Below are 23794 nucleotides of genomic sequence, written 5' to 3' on the forward strand. Positions count from 1 at the left end.
AGCAAAGGAGTTTGTTGTTGAGATAATGGTGACTGTCTTAATTCCTGTCTCTGTCGCTGTGATAAACACCAGACCAAAAGCAACTTAGGGAGGAGAGGGCTTATTACAGCTGGCAGCTCTAAATCACAGCCTGTCATCACTGAAGGAGCTAGGAACTCAAGGATGGGACCTGAAGACAGGAACCCTGGAGGAATGCTTCTTACTAGCTTGCTCAGCCTGTTTTCTAATAGTATCCATGACTTTGGGTCCAGTGGTAGCACCACTCATAATTTGTTGGGCCCTCTCACATCAATCACTAATTTAAGAAAATACCAGAAGGTGCCTGGGGACAGGGTTGCACACCTTTAATGCAGCACTCAGGAGGCAGAGGCAGGTGGATCTCTGAGTTTGAGATCAGCGTGGTCTACAGAGTGAACTCTAAGACAGCTAGAGCTACACAGAGAAACCTTGGCTTGAAAAACCAAGAAAAACAAAACAAACAAAAAACCAAAAGCATGCATTACAGGTCATTTGGGTTTTTTTCTTCCCAAATGACTTTCTAGCCTAAGTCAACCTGATAATAAAACTAGCCAGCAGACACATGGTCCACAGTCATACCTGTAAGCAGCTCACACACTCATACACATAAAAGGTTTTGTTTTGGTTTTTGTTGTTGTTGTTGTTTTAATTGAAAAGCAAACTTGGAGCTGGGCATGGTGGCACATGCCTTTAATCCCAGTACTCAGGAGGCAGAGGCAGGTGGATCACCATGAGTTCAAGGCCAGCCTGGTCTACAAAGTGAGTCTAGGACAGCTAGAGCTATGCAGAGAAGCCCTGTCTCAAAACACTTTAAAAAAAAAAAACTTGGAGGCTAGAGAGATAGCTCAGCCAGTTAAGAGCACTGACTGCTCTTCCAGAGGACCCAGGTTCAATTCCCAGCACCCACATGAAAGATCACAACTGTCTGTAATTCCTGTTCCAGGGGATCTTACACTCTCACATGCACTATATGTCTATATATGCAGTCAAAATACCAATGTACATTTAAAAAAATAAATTATTAGAAAGAAAACCAAAGGTAGGGCCAGTTAGATCAGAAAGTGTGGCAGGAATCTAGTCTGATCAAGACAACTCAATTCAGAGTCCTGTTGAACCTGAGCAATCTTCTATTCGCCTTCACTTTTGCCTTTTTTTGCCTCCTGAACCTTCTGTCAGATGTGCTTTTAGAGCCTGCAGAGTATCCACCCTGCCCAGACAACCCTCACAGACGTGCTTTATACGCAGACCCTTTGCAGTGCAAAGTGAATTCACTACAGTCATTTTGTCAACTTCTTCAGAGCTCCTTAGTCACTGTCAATTACTTGGAGAAACAGCTTGTGGAAATCTTTCTCCCTCCTCCTCCTCCCCCTTCCTCTTCCTTCTCCTCCTCCTCTTCTTCTTCCTCCTCAAATCATTATTTAGTTTTTGTATATGAAATTTGAGGACAGCTTGCAGCAGTCAGTTCTCCTCTGCACTAGCTCTGTTCTGGGGAACAAACTCAGTTCACCGGGCTTGGCAATAGCCCTTTCTCACGGAGCCCTCTCACCAGCCCTGAAAGTCTGTTTTGAAAGGCAGAGCTGTGTTTCCTGACTCTGGTTATTTCCTGCCATCTTCTCCAGTCTGCACTAAGACTGAAGCAGTTTGCATGGCTGGGCTTGGCCTGCCAGCCTGGGCTTGTGGCAGCCTGTGCATGTGGTTCCAAGGCCTTTCTTTTTCCTCTGTCTTAAAGAAGGAGGGTTTTTTTTGTTGTTGTTGTTGTTGATGGTTTGTTTTTGTTTTTTTGTTTTTCGAGACAGGGTCTCTCTGTGTTAGCCTTGGCTGTCCTGGACTCACTTTGTAGACCAGGCTGGCCTGGAACTCACAGCGATCCGCCCACCTCTGCCTCCCGAGTGCTGAGATTAAAGGCGTGCGCCACCATGCCCGGCTAAGCAGGAGAGTTTTTAATTTGTTTTCTTCAGATTGAAATTTGATACTATAACATCAAGTGTCCTCAACGTCATCCTCTGTTACACAGGTATTATGCTAATCACAGTAATTTTTCTGCCCTGGTACATGACTCAAGTCTTCCTGGGTATTGCTGGGTTCCTCAGAGCTGACGTTTGGTGCAGATATGATCATACTCCAGGAGGAGTGTAGCTACATGAAAGGTCACCCTTTTGAGCTTGCTTTTCCTTGATCTCTCGCATTAGTAGATCTCTGAACTGAATTATCTACCTAACAATTGAGAGATACTACCTATCACATCTACACAAAGAGACAGAAGGTTTTTTTGGTTTTTAACTCTTTTATTTTTTTAGACTTGGTCCCTTTGTAGTACAAAATGAGGTCAAATTCAGAATCCCTGATGTCTCCTAAGTATAGGGATTATTCAGATAAGACTGGGATATTGTTTTGTGATGCTGTGGCTGGCCTGGGACTGTGTAGACCAGGATAGCCTTGAATTTATAGAGATCTACCTGCCTCTGTCCTCAAGTGCTAAGACGAAAGGCATGTGCCACTCTGCCCAGTGGGATTTTTAAGGTAACTTTGGGAAGAAGGCCACAGTACTGATATGATTGTTTTAAGTAAACAAGTCACATGGGTCACCCTTTAACTATTAAAAAATTTATTTGTTCCATTTTAGAATTATTTCCTTTTAGTTGCTATTTTATTTTTTATTATATTTTCAGTGTGTGTGCATGCATGCGTGCGTCATGGGCATGCCACCATGCCTGCATGGATCAGAAAACAACTTGCAGGAGTCAGTTCTTTCTTTCCACCATGTGGGTTCTGGGGATTCAACTCAGTTATCAGGCTTGGCAGCAAATGCCTTTACCTGCTGAAGATTTTTAGCATCAGCTACCCTGACTCTCTGCTCCTCCTGCCTCCGTCTCAAGTCCTGGGATTATAGGCATAAACAGCTGCACTCACTTCATGTGGGGATTACACACAGGGTCTCATGCATGTTAAACAAATGCACTACCAACTGAGCTACATCCCTAGTCCTTTTTTGTTGCTGTTGTTACTGTTTTTTGGTTTTTGGTTGTTGTTGTTTTTGAGGGAAAATATTGCTTGTATCCTTAGCTGGCCTAGTACTCTGTTTCTTTGTTTCTTTGTTTTCAAGACAGGCTTTCTCTGTTTCCCTGCCTATCCTGGAAGTTACTCTGTAGACCAGGCTGACCTTGAACTCAAGAGATCTGCCTGCCTCTGCTTTCTGAGTCCTGGGATTAGAAGTGTGCACCATCACTGCCTAGCTGGTTTAGTACTTTTATGTGGCCGAAACTGGACCTCAACTCAAAGCAATCCTGTTTCCGCCTCCTTGGTGCTGGTAGAACAGGTGCATTGCTGTGCCTTGCTGCAGTGCTTTTCTTTATTGCAGAAATGCTTAAGACTTTTTTTTTTTTTTAAGCCGGGCAATGGTGGAGTATACCTGTAATTTCAGCACTTGTGAGGCAGAGAGAGGAAGGAGGATTGTTAAAAATTAAGGCCATCCTGGTATATACAGTAAGTTTCAGGCCAACCAGAATCACATAGGTGAGATCCTTTCTCAATAAAACAGAAAGAAAAGTATAGAGCTGGGGCCAGAGAGACATCAGGTAAAAGCAATGCTGCTCTTCTAGAGGACACAGGTTTGATTCCCAGGAAGTTTACAATTGACTGTAGCTCCTGTTCCAGGGAATCAAATGCCCTCTTCTGACCTCCAAAACCAGCAGGCATGCAAGTGGTGCACAGACATAAGTGCAGGCAAAACACCCATACCTGTAAAATGAAAATAAAAGTTAAAACCATAGGGCTGGATCTCTGCAGCTCAGTGGTAACATGCTTGGCTAGGTTAAGCATAGGTGCAGGCTTGTGCTTAACCCCCAGCACTGTGGGGAAGAGAGAGGAAAGCACAGCAGAGTTACTGGGCCTGGTGGCTTCTAGCACTCAGGAAGCATTCAAAGCCAGGCTGGCTACAGAGTCAGAGCAACAAACAGGCAAGATTTTCTAGAACGTTCTTCAAATTTAAAGTATCCCTTGGCATACATACCTCTTGTGGGTTGGAAGACTAACATGTCGATTGTCCCAGAGTTCAAAGCAGAGAGAGTGGAAGTACTGGCTTTCATGTGTGCTGTTGGCCCTACTTTAAATCCAGTTATTGGAAAGATGTATAAGTAAACTCAGTTGATAACTCTGACCACAGTTATGTGCTTTCCTTCTTTCAGCCCGGTTAATCAGGTAATAAATGAGAATAATATACACCTCACACAAGTAGGGTGAGGCTTTTTAGATAGCGATACTGTGTTAAGCTTTAAAGTGTTATGCATGCATATGGAAAGAAAGCTTGTTAAATGGACTTTCAGGTACTCAGGCTCAAGTGTTGGCCATTTCTTGAGGCCATAAGAAACAATCACCATGAATCAGGATGGTTTAGTGGCAGAGTGCTTACCTAGCTAGTGGAAGACCTTGAGTTTATCCCTAAACATTTCAAAAGACAACACATACAAGCAGAAGACCCCACCCTGACTAACGTGGAGTTCTATTGTATTTCCTAATCAGAGAGGACCAGGTAAACTTCCGAGGATTCATGAGAACTTTGGCTCATTTCCGACCCATTGAGGACAATGAAAAGAGCAAAGATGTGAACGGACCTGAACCACTCAACAGCCGAAGCAACAAACTGCACTGTGAGGAGCGTCAGTTGTGTGGCTCCATGTCTGCCCTCCCCTCCCACCAGCATTTACTCTTTCTTTCTTTCTTTTCTTTTTTTTTTTTTTTTTTTTTTTGTGTGTGTGTGTGTGTTTGTTTGGATTTTTTTGTTGTTGTTGTTTTTTGAGACAGCATTTCTCTGTGCAGCCTTGGCTATCTTGAAAGCCATTCTGTCCCCAGAGATCTGCCTCTGCCCTCTCCTGTGCCGGGATCAAAGGCATGGCTACCACCAGCTCATTTACTCTTTCAACCCTTACAGAAGCAGAGTGTTAAGTGGTCTGACCATGGAGCTGAGTTGCAATTCCTGGTTTACCATGTTTGCTTATGAAACTTTGGGCAAGCTAACTTGAGTTCTTTGGGGTACGGCTTTCTCTGTGTTAAATGAAATATTAAGGGATTTGGGAGATTTGTTTGTTTGTTTTATTGAGACAGGGTTTCTTGGTGTAACAAGCCCTGGCTGTCTATTCTGCTACTACTTTCTCTGCTTCCTAGGTGTTAAGAGTACTGGCATGGACCACACCTTATTTTTGAGGGGCTTGGGACAGAACCCAAGGCGTAATGCATGCTAAACAAGCACTCTTTCTTTCTTTCTTTCTTTCTTTCTTTCTTTCTTCCCTCCTCCGCCTCTTCCTCCTCCTCCTCCTTCTTCTTTTCTGTTTTTTGAGACAAGGTTTCTCTGTGTGGGGCTGGCTGTCCTAGACTTGCTTTGTAGACCAGGCTGGCCTCGAATTCACAGTGATCCGCCTGCCTCTGCCTCTCGAGTGTTGGGATTAAAGGCGTGTGCCACCATGCCTGGCCAGCAAGCACTGCAGTCCCCACTAAGATTCTTCAAATGCTTCAAATAGTACCTTGTGTATACTGGGTATTAAGTAAGTGTTACCTGCTATTGTAGCTGGTTATCTTCTGTGTGCTAGACAGTGTAGGAGGTACCAGAGTAACAGTTGGAAGCAAGACTCCAGGCCCTGCCTGTGAGAGATAGTGTTGGTGTTCTGTCTGTGCTAGAATTTGGTAGATTGTGGGTTTGGCTGAAGTATCAGTAACAGACTGGCAATTTTCTGTGCCTCTTGCCTCTTTAGATGCTAGATTCCCTCTGCCCTTGTTGGTAATGGACTATTGCCCAATCCCTTACAACACTTTTCCAGGAAGTTGAAGTTGAATTTCTACTATTCTTTCAACACAGGTTGATAACTGAAATTGATTGAGCCCAACCCTGCCTTGAAAGAGTGTGTGGGGATGCCAGAAGTTTGTGAAACCACAGATTAAATGGAGCCCATAATGGTTTAAAGATACCAGGGAATTTTTAAATATTAGAACAAAAATAGGAAGACATTAAAAAAAAAATGTTGGAGTACACAATGCTGCGTTTGCAGTGGTTAACAGTGTCTCCTGAAGTCTCAGCCTGTGGCTGACGGCTTTGTCCATTATCTTGGGAAGAGTGTGAGGGGGAGGAGTTTTGTTGGTATTTATAGTGCAGTTTGAGAATCACCAAAGTGAATCTTGTTATTTAGGCCAGAGAAGATTTTGAACAAAAGTACTAAAATACTGTTAGTCTTGACTTCAACATTCTGGTGCTTAAAGAAGAACAGAACATTCACTAGGAACAGCAGAACGTTCACTAGGAACAGCAGAACGTTCACTGGGAACAGCAGAACATGTCACTGGGAACAGCAGAACATTCACTGGGAACAGCAGAACATTAACTGGGAACAGCAGAACATTCACTGGGAACAGCAGAACGTGTCACTGGGAACAGCAGAACATTAACTGGGAACAGCAGAACATGTCACTGGCAACAGCAGAACGTTCACTGGGAACAGCAGAACGTGTCACTGGGAACAGCAGAACATTAACTGGGAACAGCAGAACATGTCACTGGCAACAGCAGAACGTTCACTGGGAACAGCAGAACGTGTCACTGGGAACAGCAGAACGTTCACTGGGAACAGCAGAACGTTCACTGGGAACAGCAGAACATGTCACTAGGAACAGCAGAACGTTCACTGGGAACAGCAGAACATTCACTGGGAACAGCAGAATGTGTCACTGGGAACAGCAGAACATGTCACTAGGAACAGCAGAACGTTCACTGGGAACAGCAGAACATTCACTGGGAACAGCAGAATGTGTCACTGGGAACAGCAGAACCTTCACTGAGAACAGCAGAACGTGTCACTGGGAACAGCAGAATCTTCACTGGGAACAGCAGAACCTTCACTGGGAACAGCAGAACGTGTCACTGGGAACAGCAGAACCTTCACTGGGAACAGCAGAACGTGGTCACTGGGAACAGCACAACGTTCACTGGGAACAGCAGAGCACAGGCAACAGGGTTCCCTGAGTCCCCTCGTGTTTATGTAAACTGTACCAGTGAGCCACATTTTCTTTTTTCAAGACCAAGCACTGTTTGCTTCATGCAAAGCGTTTGGTCTCTGGGTTGTTAGTGTTTTTATTTTTATTAAGGTATTCTTATTTTTCTCCTTTTTGGTTTGTGTAGACAGGGTCCCTCTATATAACAGCCCTTGCTGTCCTGGAACTTTATATGTCAACGTGTCCTAGAATTCACAGAGTTCCTCCTGTCTCTGAAATCAAAGGCATGTGTCCCCACACCCAACTTAAGTTATTTAAAATTATTTTTATAGACAGAGTTGCACATGGTAGTCAATCAAGTCTCAAACTTGGGAGACCCGCTTAGCCCTTTGAGTGCCCCAGCATCCAGCTTCATTAGCATTTTAGCATATCTCTAGTATGCACCTGCCTGATTTTGATACTATACTGTACCATTTTTGCCAGTCTTAAGACCAGGAGTTAATGAGTAATTGGAAAGTCAATTTTAGCATGGAATCATAGTACACGTGGTTTAACTTTTTTTTTTAACTTTAAACATTCACTCTCTTGGTTGTCTTAATGATGTTGAGCCAGTAGTTTTCTTTTAAGACAAGGTTTCACTATACAGCTCTGGCTGTCCTAGAATTCATTTTATAGACCAGGCTGTCTTTGAACTCACAGGGCACGGTAGTGTATGCTTGTAATCCCAGCACTCCATAGGCAGAAGCAGGTGGATTATTGAGAGTTCAAGGCCGGCATGATGTACAAAGTGAGTCCAAGACAGCCACGGCTCTGTCTCAAGAAAGAAAGAAAGAGAGTGAGAGAAAGAGGGAGGGAGGAAGGGAGAGAGAGAGAGAAAGAGAGAGAGAGAGAGAGAGAGAGAGAGAGAGAGAGAGAGAACGTGCAAGCTAGGCAATAGTGGCGCATGCCTATAATCCCAGCACTCGGGAGGCAGAGGCAAGCGAATTGATGTGAGTTCTAGGCCAGCCTAGAAGTGCAGCTTTTCCTGAAGCAGTTTCGTCTGCATATGAACATCTCTCTCTCTTTTTTTTTTTTTTTTCTTTTTTAAAGGCATGGTCTCACTATGTAGCCTTGGCTGGCCTGTGATTTGATATTTAGACAAGGCTGGTCTCTGCCTCCCAAATATCAGGATTAAAGGTGCTCGCCATCATACCCTATTGAGCATCTCTTTAAAACAAACAAAACAAAACAAAATACTTCTCAGAACCTGGAGACACGACTCACAGGTTAATAGCACTGGCTGCTCTTCCGGAGGACACAGGCTCCATTCTCAGCACCGGCATGGTGGCTCACAGCCACCTGTGACTCGTGTCCCAGAGGATTCGATAGCCTCTTTGGGCACTGGACATGCACATGGTGCACAGACAAAATATGCAAGAAAATACCATAAACCTTAAGTAAACAAGCTTTTGTTTTAATTATTTTTTTTAAAGGTTTCAGCCAGGTGGGGCGTGGCGCATGCCTTTAATCCCAGTACTGGGGAGACAGAGGCAGGTGGATCTCTGTGAGTTTGAGGCCAGCCTGGTCTGCAAAGTGAGTCCAGGACAGCCAAGTCTACACAGAGAAACCCTGTCTCAGAAAACCAAAAAAAGAAAAAAAAGAAAAAGAAAAAGAAAAACCAAGGGAAAACAAAACAACAAAAGAAACAAAAACCGGGGGCTGGAGAAATAGAGAAAGGGCGCTGCCTGCTCTTCCAGGGGTCCTGAGTTCAGTTCCCAGCAACCACATGTTGGCTCACAACCATCTATAATGTTATCTTTGATGCCCTCTTCTGCAGATAAACCACTCATATACAATAAATAAATCTTTAAAAAAAAAAAAAAAAAAAAAAAAGAAAGAAAGAAAGAAGAAAAAAAGAAACAAAAACCCAAACAAAATCAATCAATACATAAATATAGTCATCTTCAGCTATGGTAGTGAGTTCAGTGCCAGCAGGGATAGAGACCCTGTCTCGAAAAACAAAGCTGTCTTTTGTCTGGGCTCAAGTGTATGCCTGCATGCCTGCTACTGGAGAGGCTGAGACCGAGGATACTTGAGTTCAAAGCTATCTTTGGCAATATAACAGGAGGCCTACTTTGAGGGGGAAAGGATTTTAAAAATCATTAATCTAAAATTTCCTCATATCTGCATTGCATAAATTCCCAGTATGGAAGTTGCCTCTCCCCTGACCCCTCTCGATTTGTGAAAGTTCTTTCAAATTTTTCCTTAAGTAGGGTAAAAGTGGAAATTATTGAATATGGAGTTTCAGATTGTGAATTGAAAATATCCTTTCTGACACTGGTCAGATGGCTCAGCCCTTAAAAGCACTGGTTGTTCTTCTAGAGACTCTGGGTTCAATTCTCAGCACCCACATGACAGCTCACAACTGTCTTTAACAACGGATCCAGGGGATCTGACAGCCTCGTACAGACATACACGCAGGCAAAACACCAATATACATAAAGTAAAAATAAATCATTAAAAAATATCCTTCCAAGCCTGGCGTGGAGGCACATACCTTTAATCCCAGCACTTGGGAGGCAGAGGCAGGCGGATTGATTTGAGTTTGAGGGCAACCTAGTCTACAAAGCAAGTCCAGGATAGCCAAGGCTACACAGAGAAACCCTGTCTTGAAAAAAGCAAAAACAAAGCAAAATAAACAACCAAAAAAATCCTTCCTACAATATGAGATTGTTTAACATTAATGCAGTGTAATTTTTGTTGTTGTTTTGGTTTTTTGGTTTTTGAGGCAAGGTTTCTCTGTGTACCCTTGGCTGTCCTGGACTCGCTTTGTAGACCAGGCTGGTCTCGAATTCACAGTGATCCACCTGCCTCTGCCTCCCGAGTGCTGGGATTAAAGATGTGCGCCACCACGCCTGGTAGAGAAGTGTAATTTTGTTTGTTTGTTTGTTTGGTTTTGGTTTTTCGAGACAGGGTTTCCCTGTGTAATAGCTCTGGCTGTCCTGGAACTCATGGAGATCCACCTGCCTCTGCTGGGATTAAAGGCGTATGCCACCACTGCCTGACATGAAGTATAATTTTAAATGGTAATGATTGCAAATTTTATGTTTTATTTTCACTATACACATAGAAAAAAATGAACCAGACACAGTTGTGTGTGTCTATTATTCCAACTAATTAGGAGACGGAGGCTAGAGGATCACAAATCCAAAGTTAGAATAGGCAGCAGATCCAGGCTTGTCTGAAAAGTCTTTTTAAAAAGGGCCAGGGATGTACAGGGTATGGTGGATCTTGCCTTTAGTCCCAACAGGTAGATCTTTGAGTTAAAAGGCCAGCCTGATCTATATTAATGAGTTCCTGGTCTGCCAGAGCTATGTAAGAGACCCTTTCTCTCTCAAAAAAACAACAACAACAAAAAAAAACCCCACAAAATAACCAAGCGTAATGACCACGCATTTTCATCCCTCTGGAGGCAGAGGCAGGTGGATCACTGTGAGTTCAAGACCAGCATGGGGACCTGGAGAGATGGCTTAAAGGTTAAGAGCACTGACTGTTCTTCTGGAGGTCCTGAGTTCATTTCCCATCAACCACATGGTGGCTAATAACCATTTGTAATGTGATCTCACACCCTCTTCTGGCCTGCAGGGGTACATGGAGGCAGAGCACTGTATGCATAATAATAAATAAATAAATCTTTAAAAAAAAAAAAAAAAAAAAAAGACCAGCATGGTCTACAAAGTGAGTCCAGGACAACAAAGGCTACACAAAGAAAGCCTGTCTCAAAAAACCTAAAACAAAACAAAAAACCCACCCAGAATAAAAAAGAGTCACTGTTGAATAATTATTAATATTTAATATTGAATCATTATTTTAATAAATCAGTGATTACTCAGCCAGCCTGGAGAACAACGCTGTGCAGTGAGTGCTCCATCCTGAACCTCCATTCTGGTGTAGTTTCCTCCCACTCAGGTTGCCCACACTGCTTCCTTTTTACTCAAATCCTAGGTCCAGCTCACTCCTCCTGGCTAGTCCTCTCCACCTCATCCTTCCTCTTCCTTCCTGATCTTTCTCCTCCCAGTCACTGGACCAGGATGTCCCATCCTATTCTCTGTATTGCTCAGCATTGGCTAGTTGACTTTTACTGGCAATACAGAGAATAAATGGTGGCATGATTACACAAACTTGAGACAGAAGATACTTAGAATAAACATCACAATGCAGTGTCTAGATTGAAACCAGATAGGGAGGTAGAGAAGTCAGCATTTGAATGAACAAGGGTTACACTGTGCACAGCCCACAAGAACATTGGGCCGACAGGTCACAGAGGAAGAATGGGTAGCCTCTATCCTGCTTACAAGCCTGATGACCCTAGTTCAAATCACAGAGCCCACTTGGTCAAAGGAGAGAAGCAGTTCTTGCAGGTTGCTGTCTGACATGTGCCTGCCTTCATACCTAAGTGAACACAAACACAATTAAAAATTTAAATAAATGAAAATATTTGTGTTGACTGGGCATGATGGCACAGGCCTTTAATACCAGCACCCAGGAAGCAGAGGCAAGCTAGTCTCTGTGAGGCTAGCCTAGTTTACCTAGTGTGTTCCGGGGCAGCCAGGGCTACAAAGTGAACTGTGTCCAAAGAGACAAATCTATATTGTAACAACGACGATGGGATTCAGCACCTTCAAAGTTGTACTATATCTCTGGGATCCAAAATGAACTGTATGACACTGCAGGACTAAATACCGGATGTGCATTTGTCAAGACTCAGAGAACCTGCAGGACAGTGAAGCTTAGCATGCACCGTGACTTGGGTCACTAATGATGCATCAGTAGTCCTCTGCTAACTTCACCAAAGTCCATGTCAAGCCATGATCGGGACAATGCTGGCAACGTGGGGGTGGGGGGCGGGGTGGGAAGGTGCGGGCCTCTCTGGAACTCTAAGGCTCAGTCTTTGAAAGAAATGAACTGTTGCTCTCTTTCGTGGTTGTGGGCCTGTGAGTGTAGGCCAGAGCACCGTGTTGAGGCTCTTCATCTTTCTCTGCCTCTGGCCTTGAGACAGGATCTCTCACTGAACTTGAAGCTCGCTATGGGGCTATTCTTAACCACTGAGTCACCGCCCCCACCCCTTTTGTTTTTCTTTTTCAAGACAAGGTTTCTTTCCTAGCTGCCCTGGAATCCAAACCCTCTTCTTTAAAAAATCATTTTTATGCCAGTGGTGGCACACACCTTCAATCCCAGTTTCGGGAGGCAGAGGCAGGTGGGTCACTGTGATTTCAAGGCCAACCTAGTCTACAAAGCAAGTCCAGGACAGACAAGACTACACAGAGAAACCTTGTCTCGAAAAACCAAAAAAAAAAAGTTGTTTTTATTTCTCTGTATGTGCAAGTGTGTGTGTGTGTGTGTGTGTGTGTGTGTGTGTGTGTGTGTGTGTGTGTGTGTGTGTTTTAGAAGGTGTTGGAGCCCCTGGAAATTGAGTTAACAAGTGGTTGTGAGCCTCCAAATGTTGTTTAGTTCTCTGGAACAGTGAGTTCAGGGCCATCCTGGGTTACATAAGACCCTTAAAGGGGGCGTTGAGGAGGGGGTGAGAGTGAGGGAAATCTTTATTACATTTGTCTAGTCAAAAAGTTAAGAGCTAGGCATAATGGAGCATGACTTTAACCTCAGCATTTGGGAAGTGGAGGAAAGAACTGTTAGTTCAAAGTTCAAAGTTAGCCTAGGCAACAGCAAGACCCTGTCTCAAAGGACTAAAGAGGCAGCTCAGGAGTTAAGAGCACTTGCTGTTCTTTCAGGGGACCTGGGTTCAGTTCCCTTTTAATTTTGCTCATGAGAAGGTCTCATAGAGCCTAGGCTGGCCTGGCATGCCCTGTACAGCTGAGGCTGGCCATCTCTTCCTGATGCTCTTGTCTCTCCTTCCCGAGTTCTGGGGTGATAGGTGTGCATCACTATGCCTAGCTTGGCAGTCGGCTTTTGAAAACTCAAAATTGAAGCCTGGCTTGGTAGGTCAGGTCAATAGTCTGAAGCAGGAAGATTGCTCTAAATTTGAGGCCAGCCTTGGCCACATAGTTCCAGGACAATGTGGTTCTAAAGCAAGATGCTAACTCAAAAGATACAATAAATAACCAGGAATCACAGTGGCTTGAAGTAATTTTAAATCAACCTTAATTCAGTTATTTAACAGTCACTTCTTCAATAAGTTAATGTTCTCAAAACACTGTTCACATAGTAGGCCTTAAACAACATGGCCAAAGTCTAAATAGGTTTTGCTCTCCTGAATTTTCTCTTACACTGACTGACATAAGCAAAGCTCTTGTATAGCCTGCTTCCTAAAAAGCTTATTATCCTTAAAGAAGAAAATGCGAGGAGGCCGGGGCAGGGAGGGAGAGTTGCTGAGGACTGGAGTTTATGTGCCCCACTCAAATGACCAGTCAGGTATACTGTGCGCACTCAGAATCTCAGGTCTCATTGGTTTTATTTGAAACTCCAGTTCTTGCTGGGTACTGTGATGCCTGTAACCCCAATGCTTAGGAAGTAGAGGTGCAAAGAGCAAGAGTTCAAGGCCAGCCTCAGCTATGAGAGCATCCTGTCTCAGGATGCAAAATCAACAGCAAATCAAAAAGAGATTCCAGGAGGCTGTAGAGGAGGTTAAGAATACAGTCTACTCTTCCAGAGGTCCTGAGTTCAATTCCCAGCAACCACATGGATCTAATTTCCTCTTCTGGCATGCATGTGTGCATGCAGATAGAGTACTCATATAAGTAAAATAAATACATCTTTTTTTTTTTTTTTTTTTTATTAAAAAGTAAGCCGGGTGTGGTGGTGCATGTCTTTAATCCCAGCACTCGGGAGGCAGAGGCAGGTGGATCGCTGTGAGTTCGAGGCCAGCCTGGTCTACAATGTGAGTCCAGGAGAGCCAAGGCCACACAGAGACACCCTGTCTCGAAAAACAAACAAACAAAAATTTTAAAAAGTAAAAGCACTACAAATTTCCCACTGACTTCTTGTGTTTTTATACCAGTTGCTTTTAGACTGTATGATTTGGATAAAGATGACAAGATCTCCCGTGATGAGCTGCTACAGGTATGTGGGAACGTTTTGGAACAGCATGTATTTTGGGTCTTGTTTATTTTTATGGGCAGCAGTTGTTCTTTCTTTTCAGCAAGCATTCATCTAATCCCTGCCTTGGAAAGAGTTGCAGATAAAAGGCAGAGGAAATACCTGGAAACAATTGCTGTAGGTCAGAGTCTTTACAGATGGGTGGTCTCCACCGAGGTGCTGAGTGACAAAGCGGAAATACACAGTGTGGCTGGGTCAGTTAGCTCAGTTGTTGGCAGATCAGCTTGTTAGCAGCAATTTATTTCAAGGACTCTGAAGTAAAGTAAACTCTGCTGTTTAGTCTCTCCTTAGACTTGGCATCAGAGTCCAGGGGCAGCTGTGGCCACCATCTGCCCAGTTACCCACTACCAGTTATTGGAAGCTCTGGTGAATGCCTCCCTGCTATGCCTAACATAACGCTTGGTTTGCATTGCTCACCATCTCTTTGTCTTTCTTCATGTTTAGGGCAGTAGGAAACTGTCCCTTTCCTTGAGTCTGGAAGACTCCAGGTAGCCAGCATATAGAAGACTTTCCATGGGGCAAGTTCTGTGTTCAAGATATATTTAACAGGAAAGGTGCTTTTTGCTCCTGAGTAAACTCATTCTATGTCTTGAAATAACTTACAAGTTGAAGCCTACCCAGATCAGAGTAAAGACCAACTCAGTGTTCCTATGTTTCAGTGAGAAAACCTAAAAGAGGAAGCTAGTGTCCTTTTTCCCTTGCTTAAAAAAACAAACAGTATTTACTATGCAGTCTTTTGAGAATTTCGTACATGTATGTGATAATTTGGCCGTATATGCCCTCCTGTTCCACTTTTTTATCCCCTCCTATATATCCCTTTCCCAACATATCTCTTTTTGAAAAAAATACCCACTGAGTCTAGTTAGTGCTGCCTACGTTCACGTGGGTGGTGGGACATCCTTGGAACATGGGCAACCTACTAGTAGTGGCCAGACTCCCAACCAAAAATGACTCCATCCCCTAGCAGCCACCAAGTGCCAGGAGCTCCTCAGCCAAAACAAGGCGGGGGGGGGTATGGGGGGGGCAGGAGGAGGAGTCTCGTGGGCCCCTCCACCCATGCTGGATATTGACTTTGCCCTTTGCTTTTGAAATGGGAATAGCTTTTTTCAGTGAGAAGCATGCTATGGCCTTTGAGGGCTGAAAAGACGGAAAGTAGCCATTCCAAGTTGCATATTTTCAGCCTGTGATCCAGATCTGGCTACCAAAAAGATGATTTTGAAATGGAGAGTTGGTTTATTTTCTATTATTATGATTTCTAAGACTTGTGTGATATGGGATGGGAAAGTTACTGTGGGGCCAGGAATGGCTTTGCCACAGATGTACTGTTGACATATCCAGGTAACTAGTTTTAGCCTTGCAAGAAGAGAAGAGTTTTCCAAAGTAGGAGAAGAGAACAAGGTTTGCCTTTCTAGGCACTGTAATTTCTAAAGCATTTGATAAATACGTATAGTCTATTGTGTGTCAGTTATGCTTAAGCAGAGATGGCTGCTTTATTCACAGACCCACAGTATAAGAAAAATACCACTCAACCCCCGCAAAAGGAAAAAGACACATATATTAAAATTTTTTTTTACAATTCCAAACATAAGGCTGAGAGACAGCTCAATGGTTAGAAGCACTGCCTGTTCTCTGAGAGGTCTCACTCACATTCCGTTTCCAGCATCAATATGATGGTGTGTGCCAAGTTGGGGATGGTGCCCAGGGCATCACACATGTTAGACAGCATTCTGTCTATAAGCCTCTCCACAGACCAAGCTCTTACCATTTTCTAAGCAAAACACCTCAGGGGCTGATTGAATTGAGATCTGAGAGGCTACACTTTGGTGATTAATTTGTCTCCTTGGTCTCATACTTGGTGGAGGTAGCAATGCCTTCACCCAGATGATACTTAGTAATGTAACCTCTTAAAATTTTAGTTTGTGTGTGTGTGTGTGTGCGCGTGCGCGCGCGCGCGCTTGTTGCTGCATGTATGTCTGTACCACGTCCATGACTGGTTCCCAGGGAAGCCAGAAGAGGATATTGTATCACCTAGAACTAGAATTACAGTTATGAGGCACCATGTGGTGCTGGTAGTCAAACTCCAGTCCTCTGAAAGAGCACATAGTGCTCTTACCTCCCACAGCTTCTGTTTTAAAACATCTGGTTTTTAAGAATTGGTTGATGGCTATGTGAGGTAGTATACTTAAAAAGCAAAGGAAGAGTGTTGGAGTCCAGGCATTCAAGGCCAGTTTGAACAGCATGGCAAGTCAGTCTGAAAAACAATCACCCCACCCCCAAATAGATGGTAAGAAACAAGAACCCACTGCCCATGCAATTTAATACTTCCAAAAAGATATAGAGGAGTAGGGAAAGGAAGACTTGGAGCCGTTAGGCTGGAGAACATTTGTTTAAGGTCCAAGTTTGTGTAAGTGTTATTCTGGGGCCTTGTGTTTGTAGGTGAGCACTCTGCCACTGAGCTGTATCCTAGACACCCCTCCATGAGGTTAAGAGCACTGCCTGCTCTTCCAGAGTTCCTGAGTTCAATTCCCAGCAACCACATGGTGGCTCACAACCATCTATAATGTGATCTGATGCCCTCTTCTGGCCTGCAGGTGTACATGCAGCCAGAGCGCTGTATACGTAATAAATAAATAAATCTTTTAAAAAAAATAAAAAATAAAAACTAGGCTCACTTTGTAATCCTCCCACATCAGCCTCCCAAATCGTCTTTAAGGAGACTGATGTGGGCTGTAGCCTGTAACTCAGGGCATGGTGCCCCTTCTCGTGGACTACTGCTTTGTATTGGATTACAGAACCACACCAAACTGACTTAGAGCGGTGAGGGAACTGCCTGATGCAACAGGATGCACAGGGATCGGTTCCCTGGGCTTCACTGTACCTACATATCCAGCTTCTGTTCTGTCTGTTCTGTGTGGTGTAGTGCACAGCCCCAGCATTGTGTTACGGATTGTGGTTATGGAGAAGACACTTCAGGAGAGTGGCTTTGACAGGTTCTGCTCACTTCCTTTTTTAGAATGGCCTAGATAAGCTAAGGGTTTCAGTTCTCTAGCTGGTGAGCCTGAGGGAATCAAAGGAAATGTGGGCTGAGGTGGCTCTTTCTCTTGGTCTTGCAGGTGCTGCGCATGATGGTTGGTGTGAATATCTCCGACGAGCAGCTGGGCAGCATTGCAGACAGGACCATCCAGGAGGCTGACCAAGATGGGGATAGTGCCATATCTTTTACAGAATTTGTTAAGGTCTGCCTATCACCTTTTGTCTTTTTTCCTTTCAATTCTCACTCCCACCCCCTGTTTCATTTTTTGAGACAAGGTTTCTCTGTAGCTTTGGCTGTCCTGGACTTGAACTCACAGCCTCTGCCTCTCTGAGTGCTGTGTTTACAGGCATGCGCCACCACACCCGGCTTTCAATTCTTTTTTATTGGCACATATTAACTATATATATGGGTTTCATTATAACACTTTTATACATGTATATATTTTTATCATATTCACCCTGTTCCCCTCTCACTGGCTGATTCTCTTATTTTTCTCCATTAGTTTTACTCTTTTATGTTCATGTCTTTTGGACGGGGTGAAGATAAGGGTGTAAATTGTGCTTACATACAGGAGCATGGGGATCTTATGAGTGGCTAGGCTACTGAAGAAAGTGTCTCTCCCAGCGACTATAGCTCCCTGTGGATCTGCAGGGAGGGTTCTGCCCTTAGGAGGCTTCCCCTACCTTTTGATTTAAAGTTAAATCCAATTGCATAGGAGGAGGAGGAGGAGACCTATTGTTTAGAAAGGTGCTCAGAATGGTCATAATCTTAATGAGACATTGTTTTTGTTTTTCAACCCCAGGTTTTGGAGAAGGTGGATGTAGAACAGAAAATGAGCATCCGATTTCTTCACTAAAGGACAGAGACCAAATTATTCTTGCTTTCTAGTATTTAAGAACTGGAACTCCTGCCCTCCAGCCTCATCCCCATCCTGTCATCCCCTCCCAGAATACTACTGCTCTTGCATGACACCCTGAGGTCTCTCCTGCTCACACAACTTGCCTTTGGTGTATAAACAGGGCATTGCAGAATGGTACCCTCTGTCTGTTTCTGTCCAGTGTCCACCCATCAGGTCTTTCTTTGTGCTACATCTTCGCTTGTTTTGCGGCTGAGTGCCATGCATCCATCCTGTCTGAGGAGATGAGACAGGCACTCATGTCAAGAAGCAGCCAGCAAAGCTCCCATTGGATGGGGACCATATCCGTGCTGCCTTCTCCTCTTCATCATCTTCGCCATCGTGTTCCTATGTTTGTGTCCTTTACTCTTCCCCCCTATCACCAGCCTTCTATCCGTTAGGTCTTCAGCCTCCCCCTTTTCACTGAGATTCCCTGCATTCCCCTTGACCCCGGCTCTGCTGTGAAGCCTGCTTCTGATATAGCGGGATAGGTACTGCTCTGCTGCTTTACGTCTACGTTCTCCTGAAGTGTCTCTGGGACATGGCCTTTCCAGGGGGTTTCAGCAGCCAGTACTGCTCTTGGAAGCATGTGACCCTAGGTCCTCTGTATTGCTCTGTTCTCTCAGGGCTTATGAGTAGAGATATTCTTGAAAGGTGGCCATGGTGAGGCTTGTAGAGCCATGTCTCCTAGGTGGCTTCCCCGGTCTCTCTACCTCTCGCTTTGTATTTTCAACATATTTACATGGCTTCTTTTCTGAGGACAGTGTTGACATTCAGAAAATAGTCTTATGCTTGCCAGCTTGCATCTCTTTGGGACATTATCATGTCACTACCAAAGTGGCTGTTCTGACAGTGTGGTAGGGGGCCTTCTCGTAGTTTTCTGAATGAGGCTACGCGCCCTGGAAAGCTGCCCCCACACCCTGCAGCATGGGCTACGCCTCAGTGTTCTGTACACTGGAAGGTTCTTCCGGTCCTAACAGACAGACTAGTGTTATGGAAGTGCCTGACTCATCTCAGTCCTAAAGAATTAGATTGTCTTCAGTGTCTTAAAATTTTGCACAAAAATTCTGAAGGAATTTTATACTTGGCAATTTTTAATGCTGGAAGATGTCTAGTCAGTTCATCATCCCGGTCCAGGCATTGAATGTATTGTCTCATGAGCTTCCAAATCACATGACCTTCCTAGCTCCTTGTGTAGACCACACAGATCCTCTAGAAGCATGGAACCTGACACTAGTGGCACCAACTGAGGTAATATTATAGGTCTTTGAGTGACACAGCTCAGCTTCTCTGACAGTGTCAGCTTGGTTTAGACTTCACTGATTCAGGCTGCGTCTATCCTGGACTTGGCTGGCTTTCTCTGATGTTGCTTGCTTGCTTAGTTGCTTTGGAAGGCTGTCCAAGATGTGTAAGCAATTCCTTAGGAAGGAAATTGCTATTGAAAACCCAAACAGAAACACTGCAAAAAGGGTAGAGAAGGTGAGAAGCAGGGGCGTGGCCAGGATGGATGGATGGAATCTACGTGAACTGGGGAATTCTTTCTGAAATATCTGTCAGACTTTCTGATCAAATGATGTAATATAAGGGTCGTATAAAAGGGAAGAACTGTCTGATACTGACTGTTTGAGAAGTACTTCAGAGGCTTCTTGATTTACATATTTAAAGTGTCTAAGATTATGCTCCCCTCGCTGTATAGCAAACTGTTTTAATCCACAGTTGTGCCTTATTGTCCCATTAAAACTGTATTCCTCAATCCATCAATAAATTAATTGTCATTGAAACAAAAGAGTTTGGTTGCCTTTTATCTATGTTTTATAACAATTTTATGTAACTCAGATGTCCTGAGTTTGGAGTAATATAGTATGTGCCTTGCTCCGATTTATGCTTTTATGGTATCAGTTACAGGTATGCATCACTGCTGTGTAGGCCCGTGACATAGAGACGTTCATTTATGGGCCCAGCCTGCCAAGAGGCACAATGTTTCATAGTAATTCCTGTGTGTGTGTGTGTGTGTTGTGTTGTGTTGTTTTTTGAGATAGGATCTTATTTGTCTGACTGGCTTAGAATTGCCATATAGATCAGGCTGTGCTGTGGTTACAAATGTGTACCCCAAACATACAGCTAATTTAGTGTACATATGTGATGTAGGAAATTCAGGTAGGGCCTTAAGCTTGCTAGAAAATGCTATACAACTGAGTTGTATCTCCATGCCTCAGTTTTTGTTTTGTTTGGTTCTTTTTTTTTTTTTTTTTTTTTTAAGACAGGGTCTCTCTGTGTAGCCTTGCCTGGCTGTCTTGATTTTGTTTGGTTCTTTTCTCTATTCCTTAAATCTGAGAAGTGTTGCCTCCAAAAGAGGAGGTGCTATTAAAACAAACAAACAAAAAAACTAAACAGCAAGCTTGATGTGGCATACCTCAACCCAAGCACCCTGGACGTGAAGACATGAGGGTCAGAAGTCAAGCTTACCTACATACTGACCTTGAGGCCAGCCTGGGCTTCATGATACCTTGTCTCAAAAAAGAAAACACAATGAGGCTAGAGAGATGACACACAGCAGCTTTACAACTGTTCCTTAACAGTTCCAGGGGATCTGGTGGCCTCTGATAGCAAGAGATACACATGTGCGCATACATACATCTACCAGGCCAAATATTCATTATACATACACATAAAATACAATGTTTAAGAAAGGAAACAAGGGGGCTGGAGAGATGGCTCAGAGGTTAAGAGCACTGGCTCTTCGTCCAAAGGTCCTGAGTTCAATTCCCAGCGCCCGCATGGTGGCTCATCTGTAATGAGATCTGGTGCTGTCTTCTGGCGTGTAGGCACACATCCTGGAAGAATACCGTATCCATAATAAATAAAGTTTAAAAAAGAAAAGAAAAATGAAGCAAATCCAACACTATAGACATCCTAATATAAATGAAGAATATTAGGAGTTCACTACAGATCTCACATATTTATGAAAAGGGCTTTAAAGCCCATTGTGGTGGAGCTAGTTGGTGATTCTAGCACTTAGGAGGCTCAGGAGTTCCAGGTCATGCTCCACTACTCAAGTCAGGTCAGTATATGTTACAGGAGACCCTGTTTTTAAAAAAATCAGGTTGAAGGGATGGCTCAGCACTTTACATTCTGGTTTTGATCAGAGTTCAGCTTTCAGCATACTTACTGGTTTACAGTGACTCCAACTCAAGAGGAATCCAGTGCTCTGGTGTCTCTGCTTACAGACACACACCCAAATTAACACCTTCTACACATATACACACAGACAAGCATACTCAACACCCTACACACACACACACACACACACATACACACACGACCCAAAAACCGCGTGCCATTAAGATCTTTTTTAAAATAAAGCATTCAAGATCAGCTGGGCGGTGGCGGCACATCTTTAATCTCAGCACTCGGGAGGCAGAAGCAGGCCGATCTCTCAGGGTGAGGTCTGGTCTGGTCTACAGAGTGAGTTCAAGGAGACAGAAACCCTGTCTTTGGAAAAGCAGACAAAAAAACAAAGTCTAAGATGTGTTGGTGCATATAGGCTTAAGCTCCAGTGAAAATCTAAATAAATAATTCCTGGTGATACTAAGAAAAGTTTAATGTTACTGTATATTATTCAGACTGCATCATACCTGAATATTCAGAGTTGAGCTCAGTGATTCTTGTCTGATTTGTTTGTTTGTTTTTTGAGACAGGGTTTCTCTGCAGAGCCCTTACTGTGCTAGAGCTTGCTCTGTAGACCAGGCTGCCCTCAAACTCAGGCATCTACCTACCTCTGCCTCTAGAGTAGTGGGGTTAAAGGTGTGCACTGCCACGCTGCCGCCACCACCGTCACTGGCTTTATGTGACAGAGTCACACTGTATCCCTGGTTGCCATGGAACTCAAGATGTACACCAATCTAGCCATGAACTTAGAACCTGCCTCTGCCTTTGGGGTGAAGGTGTGTGCTGCCATTCTGTGGCGCTCAGCTTCCTGAGCGGATGGGTTCTCTGCCAACAGTAAAAGGACAAATTTCTAGCTTCGATCAAAATGTCCTACAGGGTGTCATTCAGGAGAATGGCCATGGAGACTCTGATTATTTGAACTAATTTTCTCAGAATTGAATCAGTTTCAAAGAACGGGTGTGCTATTGTAAGTGTGTGGTGCGCTGCATCTTCTGGTGGACTGGGAGCTGAAGCAGCTTGTAATTTGTGTTTGCAGAGATGACTATTCGGCTACCGTGTTTGTACCCTATCACTGTGGGCATTTCTGCTAACGTTGTTGTAGATGTAAAGTTATTCAAATGCTGATTTCCATAGCCCCCGTATCTGGTTGCAGTCCTCCTTCTGAAAATCTCCTGCCTGAATGTTGTGTAAACATTGCTCTCCAGTCATCCCCTGATAAGCTAATAAAGCAGCTTACAGCCAATGGCTGTAAGGGAGAGAAAAGGGCTGGACTTCCTGCCAGCCAGGGGAGGAGGAGTTAGAAGAGGAAGTAGAATGAGTTAAGGGAGAGAGCCAGGGGGCCAGGAGAGGAGCTGTAGCAGGAAAGCCAAAAAGGACAAGTATTGCTGAGATACATGCTGGGAGGAAAGCAGATTAGCTTAGAGGTTTAAGAATAGAAAATAATTGCTCAGATATTGTGCCATAAAGCTTGATACAAAGATAATAGAGTCTCAATTATTTGGGTGATGGCTGTGTTAAGAAAGAAACAGAAACAAACAGTTTTTTTGGTTTTGAGACAGGGTTTCTCTGTGTAGCCTTGGCTGCCTGGAGTCACTTTGTAGACCAGGCTGGCCTCGAACTCACAGTGATCCGCCTGCCTCTGCCTCCCAAGTGCTGGGATTAAAGGCATGCGCCACCATGCCCTGCATAAAAATAACTTACATATTGTAGTCACCAAAAAGTCAGAAGTGGAGAAAAGGGTGCTGGAGGAAAAAAAGAGTGCTGGTCCAGCTTGGAAGACCCACACTAGAGTATTCTGGGGGAATGAGGGAATGGCAGATATACATGCACGCATGCATAAAGCTATGATAGGGTGGGGCTCTGCAAGGTTAACTCTGCAAAGGTGTGCTAGGTACAGCACAAGTGGAGGGGTTAGCTAATCTCTGAAGAAGGTCTCTGTAGTCAGTGATTTTAGACTGTAAACAGACTAAACATCTGGAAGGAGGAAGCCCAGCTGCCTGTCTGCACACACTGACCTCAGACTGCAAGTATCTGGGAGGAGGAAGGTCGGCTGCCTGTCTGCACACACTGACCTCAGGCTGTAAGTATCTGGGAGGAGGAAGGCCGGCTGCCTGTCTGCACACACTGACCTCAGGCTGTAAGTATCTGGGAGGATGTAGCACCATTGCCAGTCTGCTCATACTGGTCAGTATCCATGGGCACTTGACTTAGATTCCCCAAGATGCTTTGCCATTTCCATATGGCTAACAGCTTTGCAAAATTGTTCCATGGGTCCATGTCAAAGTACACATTCACTCAGGGAGTCACTCCCTCTACAGAATGAGATGCAAATGGCAAACTGTGCAAAAGGGCCAAGGGTAGATTTCAGAAACAGTCCCCTTTCTATTTGGTAATATTTTCCCTAAGGATTTTACAAGGAATCATGGTTTGTGAAGCTATGGAAAGAATTTGCTGAACATTGAGAAGCTGGTATTTTGGCAAAGATTGACTATGCTACCTCACTCTTCCTTTCACATATTAGGAGGCCTATTTATTTTGCTTCTTTAAAGAGTTATGCCAGTGTGGTAGTGCACTCTTTTAATCCCAGCACTTGGAAGGCAGAGGCAGGTAGA

General features: G+C 44.0%; 1 protein-coding gene across 1 annotated transcript in view; it reads left to right on the top strand.

Moving 5' to 3' along the window:
- Window positions 1-18377, top strand: part of Chp1 (calcineurin like EF-hand protein 1) — a 38020-nt gene extending 19643 nt beyond the window's left edge. The window contains exons 4-7 of the mRNA XM_051144425.1: window positions 4537-4664; window positions 13988-14049; window positions 17199-17321; window positions 17922-18377. Of these exons, the coding sequence (XP_051000382.1) occupies window positions 4537-4664; window positions 13988-14049; window positions 17199-17321; window positions 17922-17975 (367 nt within the window). The 3' untranslated portion in view covers window positions 17976-18377. The remainder of the gene's footprint in view (window positions 1-4536; window positions 4665-13987; window positions 14050-17198; window positions 17322-17921) is intronic.
- Window positions 18378-23794: the final 5417 nt, after the last annotated feature.

The sequence above is a fragment of the Acomys russatus genome, chromosome 4 (assembly GCF_903995435.1).
Source record: "Acomys russatus chromosome 4, mAcoRus1.1, whole genome shotgun sequence".
In the NCBI taxonomy this organism is placed as follows: domain Eukaryota; kingdom Metazoa; phylum Chordata; class Mammalia; order Rodentia; family Muridae; genus Acomys; species Acomys russatus.